General features: G+C 41.5%; 1 protein-coding gene across 1 annotated transcript; it reads left to right on the top strand.

Moving 5' to 3' along the window:
* Positions 1 to 1766: 1766 nt before the first annotated feature.
* Positions 1767 to 3350, top strand: LOC119320808 (noroxomaritidine synthase 2-like). The gene has a single exon (XM_037594750.1). The coding sequence runs from the start codon at positions 1767 to 1769 to the stop codon at positions 3348 to 3350; it is 1584 nt and encodes a 527-aa protein (XP_037450647.1).
* Positions 3351 to 10254: the final 6904 nt, after the last annotated feature.

Raw genomic sequence — 10254 nt, 5'->3', positions numbered from 1 at the left:
TACTAATAGCAAGACTTCTGCCCAAGCTCAAGAGGTGCGCATCTTGTTGACAAGGTGTCCCAGGTGCGAGCAGTCCCGTGACTTGTTGTTAATCATGCTTTCAAGATCGGCCGAATCAGTCTGCACCCACATATCCTACTAGCTCCATTGTAAGGCAAGGGATATGCCCTCCAGGCAGGCACACAACTCGGCTTCCAGTGCAGAACCACAACACCGAAGGGAGCGCTACAAGGAGAACACGATTTGTCCCTGTGCATCCCGCAGGATCATACCAGCTCCAGCCGCTCCAGTGGATTCCAGAAAGGCACCATCCATATTCAGCTTCACCTTCCATTCTGGTGGTTTCTCCCAAGCCTTGGCCTCCTCAGGCGCCCGACTGCAATGCCTTTTCCCTTGATGATCTCCTCCGTACACTATTCCTGAATATTCGTGAGGCCGAGCATGTAGCTGCATAGTAACAGCCGGGAGCCTTCAATAGAGGGCGTTGGCTTAGCATGAGTGAGTGAGTTCCTGACATACCACACCCTCCACAGAACCGTCTGATATTCTCCAAACTGAATCCTTCATTAATCCATCTCCCAACAGATTAATTATTGGGTGGCCTAGAAACCTAGCTAACTAGATAGGAGAATAAGGTAGACAAAGAAACGACACACCTTTCTTCATCATAAGTTCATAACACCCCATGCGTATATACATGGTATTATGCTTCTCATGTTGTCTAAAGCAAGCGGTTTAGATTTTAAGAATGTACACTTGCCCCTGTTCGTCCATACCAGATACCACAACACCATATTAGTTTGTTTAAACAAATATTATAAAATATTACGTATTACGTAGCTCAAAAATATATTCCCTCCGATCCATATTAATTTATGCAGGTCTGGTACAAAGTTAGTAAACTTTGAATTAGGCCAGTGTCAATTTAATATGTATCAGAGGGAGTACATTAGGGCGTCTGCAAGGGAGTCCTGCAAAACTCCGGTATATATTTGACCGGACACTTTTGTTCACTTTTGCAATCTAGCGTGGTCCTGCATCGGTCGACGAAGTGGTCCGGATGTCCGTTTTCCAGTAAAATGGAGACAAACATAGGGAGCTGTACCGGAGTCCGGACATCCACTTGACCAACCAAAATCCTCCGCATGGTCCTCCTCTCTTTTCTCTCTCTTCACATGGATGGTCTCCTCTCCTCTCTCTCTCCTCCCAACCGGACAACACACCACAAATAGCCCACCGCATGCATAGTCCCCACCTACTTTTTCTCCTCTGAGCCAGATACTTTGTAATTAACGTTGGATGGCTCCCCGCGGACCACGTCCGGACACAAACATGGACATATACCAGAGGAATTTGTGGGTCGGCATTGAAAATGCCCTTACATGTACTTATTATTTTAGTTTTGGATACGTTTTCCTATAAATTTCCATAAATTTTGCACCTCTTGGCTTCACACAGAATCGATACAAATTTGTTATACGCACATATTTCTGTGGACACATTTGAGAGCATGTGTTTTGACTATATTTATATATAGTACGTATTAATAATAACCTAATGGTTAAGCAAATATTTTATAATTTGGTAAATACTTCTTTGTTAGAGTTGTAATATATATCTGGTAGTAGCTAGGCCAATTACTGCTTGGTCGACATACACTATTCAATGTGAAACGTGTGCACATCGATTCTTGTACCTTAACGGCCTTTTGCAATGTGAAGACGGGTGCACATCGCTGGTACTACTATATAAATGAAGCCTTGACCATGTCCGTTGCAGCACAAGCCTTACATCTTGCATGTCACACACTCTTGATAACAATGTCGATTTCGTTCTTGCAACAGCTGCTCATTTCCATGTTGCTCATTCTTCTTGTTTCTGTCTACTTATACTTCAGGTCTACTATTAGATCAAAAAAGTCCTCAGAACTGTCCACAAACTGGCCAATCGTGCACATGTTGCCTGCAATCGTTGCCAACCTGCATAACTTGCTTGATTTTTTCACCGCGAATCTCGCCCATGCAGGACACAACTTTAGCTTACCTATTCCCCAAAGGAACATCTTCCTGACTTGCGACCCTGCAAACATCCGGCACATCTTCACAACGAACCACAAAAACTTCCCCAAGGGCCCGGAGTTTGCAGCTATCTTCAACAGCATGGATCGAGGCATCTTCACAGTCGACGGTGAATCGTGGCGTCTGCAGCGCGCAAAATTCCAGAGCGTGATCAGCAGCCCACAGTTGGTGGGCAGTATGGTGGCTTGCTGCCATGACAAGGTAAAGAATGGCCTCCTCCCCTTGTTTACCAACATGGCGAGTACCAGCACACCATTTGACATGCAAGAAGTAATTGCGAGGTTTGTGTTTGACCTGGCCGCCACGCCTCTCTTTGGTGTGGACCCTAACCTCTTGTCCCTGGACATGCCACCCATGGAGGTTGCGGTTGCGATGGACACTGTCATGGATGTAGCCCTTTTTCGGCACATCGTGCCGGCCTCTTGCTGGAAAGCTATGAGGTTGTTGAACATCGGCCCCGAGAGAAAGCTCAATATGGCTCATAGGGTGATACGAAGGTTCTTCATGGAGATGATCGAGAGGAAAAGGGTCAACGGAGGACACCTTTGTAATGATGGGGAGCAACAGCGTGTGGATGTCCTGTCTTCCTACATCAACGACCCAGACTACGCCGATGATGACTTGCTCCGCGCAAAGCTCCTTAGCATTATGTTTGGTGGGAGGGACACAATTGGCTTTACCTTGCCATGGATGTTCTACAGCCTTACTCGGAACCCTAAAATCATTTCAATCATCCGCAATGAACTCTCACCCATTGCATCGCACAAAGTAGCAACGGGTACGAGTGACATGGTTATATTTGAGCCGGAGGAGACCAAATCTTTGGTCTATCTGAAAGCTGTCTTGTATGAGACACTCAGGTTGTACCCACCAATACCAATAGAGCGCAAGACTGTTGTTGCAGATGCCATCATGCCGAGTGGCCATCAGGTGCATGCTGGCGAAACCGTCCTTATTTCTCTCCACTCTATGGCGAGAATGGAGGCCATCTGGGGCGAAGACTGTCGGGACTATAATCCAGATAGGTGGCTCTCCGAGGACGGCAACAAGCTGAGATACGTACCATCTCACAAGTTCTTGTCCTTCAACTCAGGCCCGAGGATGTGCCCCGGAAAGGAAATCGCTGTTCTGCAGCTGGCAACTGTGGTGGCAGCGGTAGTTTGGAACTTTGATATGGAGCTGGTGGAAGGGCAGAGCATCCAGCCCAAGCTATCGTGTACGCTGCAGATGAAAAATGGTCTCACAATGATACTGAAGAAGCGGGAAATATAACATTATGCTCAATTTACAGGTAAACTGCAGATGAAAATGCATCTATCCTGGGTGTTCTACCTTTATCTATTACTTAGCAAATAAGAAATTCGTGTATCTCCTGTGTGTGTTCTCTATTGTGGAACTAGAAGACACTTGGCTTGTAACTTATTGTATTGCCCATGTGCAAATAATGTATTTTACATATATGTGAAAAGTGTTCTTGAGAGCATGAGGCATCCACATTTTCGTAAAATAATTTCTTTTAAGTATTTATTTTTCATGGGAACTAGCAAAGTGGCAAACGCTCAATGCGCGGGCTGGAAATATCTGAAGTGATTATTTCTGCTTCTAAATATATTGTTGATCAATCAGAACATAACAGGTTTGGTAGTCAATGATTTTAAATTATGTACCTATATTAAATTTGACGCAAATATATGACCCGTTTATATATTATTGTTAAAATTTGTAAAATGCTTGATGTTTTGTAGTGGAAGCAGATTGTTAATGTAAGTATTAATAAATTTTGTTTAGTTAATGAAAGGTGTTTTTTCGTTTGTAGATTTGACAAATAAGTCGTTTACCCTACCAAAACTCGTACCTACATGTATTACATGTTTATAACTCAGATGCTAAATCGCATTCGATTTTAGGACCTACAGAAGATCATGAAGAAACTATGACACATTATTTGCAGTATGCTCTCAGGAGCTTAACAGATATGCATAATGCAAAAGTATGGCATCCATCCAACTCTTCTCTCTTCAAATCATGTAAATTTGAAAAAGTTCATGTAAATTTGAAAAATTCATGAATTCAGAAAATGCTCTCGAAACAAAAAAAATGTTCATGAATTTCATTTTATTTTACAAATGTTAAAAAACTTTGTATATTAATAGCAGTTCTGAAATTTGCAGCAATATTCCTAAAAATTAAAAAAAATCATGAGTATAAATACATGTTGGGGACACGAAGAAAACATGAATTTAAATAACATACTTGCAAATTTTGAAAATCACAAATGCATTCCATGTTTGCCAATTTGAAAATTCACAATTTTGAAAATTTACCATGAACTATAAATGATTATGAATTAAAATAATATAAGAACATAACCAGGTACATATAGAAACGAGAAAATAGTGAAAAGACAAAAATAAAAAATACTGAAAGATAACCAAAAACAAATGAAGGGTTCCCAAAACACCGATTGAACTGAAAAAACAGAAAAAGAAAGAAAACCAGCTAGGCAGCTTGCAAAAACTGCGTGAGGATCTTTCAGAACCTTTCCTAAAAAGGTTTCCCTAAAAATCGCTCTTGGCTGTGATAATGCTCCAGGAAACTCTCATTAGTGTCGCTTGATGGGCCGCCCCGCTTGGCACAACCCTGTAGGCGATCTGCCTGCTAGTGCTTGCATAGGGAATTTTCTATGTGATAATCAACGTCGTTTCATACTGAGCACAACATGGCGAGCCGAGATAATACAGCGATTCCAGTTCAGATAATACAGCGATTCCGGTTTTGGGAACCATCTGGAAATTTCCTAAACTTGTTTTCTTTTTCCATTTTTGCATTTTTTTTCTCTTTTCTTCATGGATTTTTTCTTTTTCTTTTCTGTTTTCTTTTTGTTCAAACGTTCATACCATCCAAAACATGTTCAATATCTTCAAAAATTGTTCACTTCCGGAAGGCATTGTACTAGAAATAAATCCCTCAATGCGTTGTGTAGTAAAAGAACAAATACTCTTTATTCGATTCTTTTTTTTTTCACTAGAGGGGCTATAGAAATAATTGGTTAATCTTTACCTAAAATATAATTCGGATAAAAAGCTATTAGATGGGGTAATTCAGATAAAAAGTGTTTGAATGGGGTAATTCAGATAAATATTGTTGAATGGGATAATTCAGATAAATATTGTTGAATGGGGTAATAAGCGTCAAACTTAACAAAGCGGTAAAAACTAAAAGTCACTCTTTTCTTAATTCTTTTCATAGCAAGCACTATGTCTCATTCCATTAACTAATAAGGATGTGATGTTGCCTTGTTAATTAATAAAGAGTGCACCAAAACTGTTAAAGAATACTTCCTTCGTCTGTCGTGGACATGACGACACATTGGGCGCTTATGACCCACAAGCATAGGGGATCAATCGTAGTCCTTTCGATAAGTAAGAGTGCCAAACCCAACGAGAAGCAGAAGAAAATGACAAGTGGAGCAAGGTAATCTCTGCAAGTACTGAAATTGTTGGTAACGAGTAGTTTGATAGCAAGTTAATTTGTAACGAGCAAGTAACGGTAACGATAAATAAAGTGCAGCAAGGTAGCCCAATCCTTTTGTAGCAAAGGACATGTCAAAATTGTCTCTTATGATAAGCAGAGTGTTCTTGAGGGTACATGGGGATTTCGGCTAGTCACTTTCATCATGTTGGTTTGATTCGTATTCGCTACTTTGATAATTTGGTATGTGGGTGGACCGGTGCTTAGGTGTTGTTCTTACATGAACAAACCTCCTACTTATGATTAACCCTTCACAAGCATTCATAACTACGAGAGAAGTATTAACATAAAATCTAACCATAGCATTAAACTTTTGCATCCAAATCGGTTCCTTACGAAGTAGCGCATAAATTAGGATTTAAGCTTTTGTCACTCTAGCTACCCATCATCTGGATTGCAGAAAAACTAAGCAGTGGCCTCCTACGACTCATTTTCTTTTTTGATTGATGCCATGCATGCATACAACGATAATGATTACAACGACGTGACTACGTAGCATGTAATCTGTTTGTAGAATTACATGCAGGTTTCTAATATTTGGTGTACAAAAACATTGAATCTGCTTGCTGTAACTACATGGCCGCTTATTTTTTGCGAATGATTTCTATTTTCTAATTTCCTTCCCGGAACTTAATATGATTAAAATTACTGAACTCTGTGTGTGTGTTTATATATGCCCTCGTATCATTATATAATGAAAAATATTAAGCTCAGGGTTTCACTAGTCGATCACACGTAATTAAGGTGTGATTCTCAGTAGCAGAATGCTTAACCACGTGCCAACGAACTACACACAGTTGTTGTTGCACTGTAGGGGTAGTCCCAGTAGGCTGAGGAGGTAGTCCCAGTAGAACATACGTGCTTATTTGATCATAGAAGAGGTAGTCCCAGTTGGCTGAGGAGCAGTAGCCGGAGTTAGTCTACAGGCGTATGTCGTCTCCCATGTATGTTCGTATGTGTCGTGAATAAAGTGAGGAGACGATAACAGCGTTCGTGGCCGGGGCGTATGTCGGCGCAAATACTCGTGTGCTCGAGTTCGTGTCGAGTTTGTTTCCTTCCATCCGGTTTTCGTGTCGTCGGAGGCTGCTCAGCGTTCGTCTCCAGATGGTTCGCCACAACAACAACCACCCGCATGGCCAACACAACTGCACTTGATGAAGCCATTAATTGGAAGGGGCAGCTTAATAAGCCATGGTAGTAGAGAGCCAGATAAGAAGGAATTTGAGATAAGAGACGATCTCAAGTGGCGCCCGTATGATAGAGCAATTCTTGCTATTTATAACCACCGGGGCCACGTACAGCTAAGAGATGGCCATGCATCATGTATGCACGATTTAGTCGCCTGCTTCTACTTATACTAAATGATACCCCGCGCGTTGCTGCGGGACTTTGTGCTTTTCATTTGCAGATTCAAAGAAAGGCATATATTGTACGAATGAATATAAGATACAACTTGGAATGTGGAAAAATACATTTACATTTTAACTTTAGATTTTGGAGATCCAATGGAATATTGATATTTACATTTGAAATGATGAGCAAATATATTTCTACAGAAATATAAAGAGAATAATCAGTAACGTGCACCGATTCATCTCGCAAGTAACTATGTTGGATTTTAAGAGCATTGAAGTAATTCTAGTACACTTGGTTAGCCTACAGTTGCTCCAAATGAGACAGTTGTTCACCTACAAAAAAATTCAAATTTGTGTGGCTAAATCTTAACAACTGGAAAAATAAAGTATGGGCATATGATAGTACATGTGAAGCACACATGAGAAGTTAGCTGAGATATATGTTTCAAACATCCAGAGAGGCATTATGAATAGCATACATCGATATAGTCCTTCTAATTGCTAAGGAAGCAGTATTGTACAGAAACAAAAATAAATTTTATTTATTTATATTGGCATGATAAATTTTTTGAAAGACTTGTACCTATAGGTGTTACTTGTCTAGAAATTCCATACTCATATGATTTTACCTTTTTCATTCGTAGCAAAGCAACAATTAGAAGTTGTGTTGTACTTGGCCTTGTTGATTCCTCAAAGAAACTAAAATGGGAAAATAGACTCTTCATATTTTGGTTCATAGCCACTCCATTAAGATCGCCGATGAGTGGAAGCTGCAAGATCTCCTACAAAAGCGAGACACGACAGTGAAGGCAACGTGTTGTCGACAACTGGAAGGGAAGTATTAAACATTAAGTGTGTACAATATCCCATAGAGCGAGTGAAACAACCAACGATGCTCAATAATTGATCTACAATATGATGTTATCTTTTGGTTTTGTTTTGATGTTGTGCGTGGCAAAATGTATTATTATGAAACTCCAGCCTTCCATGTACCATAACCATCCATGTTTCACTATCCTGGTGTAGGAAATTAGATAGCACAATTTAACAATAATCTAGAAGAATAACCAATAAAGATGTATCAATGGGAAGGCAAATAATGCAAACATCTATTCTCTGCAAACATAATTACATAAGACATGGGAAAATAATAATCATAAAATTATATAGGATAACCCCATAGTAAGTAGCAAGATTGCGTACCAGCAGGCCGTGAGTACTCCAAATTTCTCCGAGCACTATAACTTGTATGACAATAACATACATGAAGAGAGCAAATAAATAGCACGGCTAGACTGAGTGATATAATTAGGGATTAAGGTAAGATAATACTTACTGGTATGTCTCCTAATAAATTCACCCAGTCCCAAAACAAATGTACTCCCGTATTCATGTTTCTGTGAAAGTCATGTAGCATGGTAACTCTGCAGTATCACTTATAGACCAGTAAAAGATGTATATAGATAAGAAAAAATGTGTTGATTAACGTCACAAAGAAAATTTACAATTGCCAGCCCAGAGTATGCTCCAAATCTGGCTTTGCCTCTGATCTTCAACGTCAGAGAATATCACCGCCCGCCATGGCTACAGCTCTATGCAGTCAGAGATTACAGCAGCGCAGTAACTTGACAAAAGCATTATTCAGAAGAAATGAAGAGCTTTACCAGAGAAGAAACGGGACGCCGTCATGGGCTCCTCCAGCTAGCCGTCTTCAGATCAAGGAGGAAGAAGCAATCTTGTCGATGGATGGGGAAGGGTTGGCCACTGACACATCCGAAGCTGGTCACGTTGGGCGAGCGCTGCTCCATGGGCGTGAGGGAGGAGGGTGGGAGCCATGCCAGGTGGCACTGAAGGAGATTGGCCAACGGCGGGAGGTCGAATCACGGGGCACTGATCGGTGTTGGAGGAGCTGGATCGACAACTGAGGATTGGTGAGGCTGCTGGCGAGTCACGCAGCATGTAGCTGGGTTGGCGGCAGAGGCTCGGGAATATTGCTAGCGGCGGCACGCGGCAAGATTGGGGCAAGTGGCGCGCGCAGCAGCTTGGTCGAGGGCAGCGCCGACGGTCAGGTGGCTGGCGATAGTGTGCTAGTCGCTGGCGGCGACCTGCATGATCCAGACGGGGAGGCGGGTGAGGGATGGGCAGCGGTGGGTGACCCTCGTGGGGTGGACAGCTGTGGGCGGCAGCTATCTAGGTCACACGACCCCATACGACGGACGATGCGCTTCCAATCGATGTGGTAAAGACGGAATTTTCTGTTACTCATGAATTTATTTGATGGAGAGAAGAATAGGAATTGGTGACGGAAATCAATGGGGAGATTATGGTGATGGAAATCAATGGATAGAGGAAGGAGTTAATTGGGAGATTATTAAGCGGTGGGGAGAGGCCGAAGAGGAACTGGTGAGAGAGAGAGTCGGGGAGAGATTGTTTGCGTATGTTCTTATAATATGTAACTGAAGTGATGACACGATAATTCCTTCAAAGAAAATAGTGATGACATGGCAATGCTGAGGTGGGCTATCTGCATATTAAGAGAATGCCTTGTAGTGGGGAGCAACTTCTTAAGAATGTAAGATATGTGCGTACTTGATACGCAAGATGTAACATGCAGAACGAACAGCCGGACGGACGTTATTAAAGTTGACATGGAGAGTAAGAAACAAAAAAACTAACAGGTTTCATATACATGCGTGTCGTCCTCCCTACTTGAACAAAGAGGTAAAAGCAAAATAAAAGAGATCCATCATCTTGTCCTGCCAAGTCCATGGAACAAACTGAAGTGTGTCAAAGATTTGAGCTTGGCGACAGAATTGGATCTCAGCTACCAGTCAAGCTGAGATCTAAGGAGCTGGCTAGAGACAGCCCATGCGCTTCGTGATGATAGTGAGCATACCTTCTATATTTAGAAAGTCTTAACATTTTTTGTATCGGTTGTGTCACGTGGTTAACCTGATTTGGAAAAAACCTACACCCTCACCCCTGTTATGCTCGTCTACCAAGCAATAGTCAAGATATCGTCGCACACACATTTATGTGGGGCTTCCAAATGTTTAAAAAGCCATAACTTTTGGTTGATTGTCAGAATTCAAATCCGTTTTTACCCTTGGGTTTCTCATGACGAGTTTTTCAAGATTAGATCTCATATGGGTAGATTTCGTCGAAATTTTTTTGTGGGCAACTTGGAGTGCAACATAGACAACTTTAGTAGTATAGGAAAGCAACTTCTTATTTTTGATCTAGTAGGACTGCCTATTAGGTTGGTTTGCATAAAAAGAGAAATGTCACAC

Source organism: Triticum dicoccoides, chromosome 6B (genome assembly GCF_002162155.2).
Source record: "Triticum dicoccoides isolate Atlit2015 ecotype Zavitan chromosome 6B, WEW_v2.0, whole genome shotgun sequence".
NCBI classification, from domain to species: Eukaryota; Viridiplantae; Streptophyta; class Magnoliopsida; order Poales; family Poaceae; genus Triticum; species Triticum dicoccoides.
This window is presented reverse-complemented; position numbering and strand designations above follow the sequence as displayed.

Coding starts and splice junctions, on each gene's coding strand:
- LOC119320808 (XM_037594750.1), top strand. CDS start 1,767: ATGTCCGTTGCAGCACAAGCCTTACATCTTGCATGTCACACACTCTTG.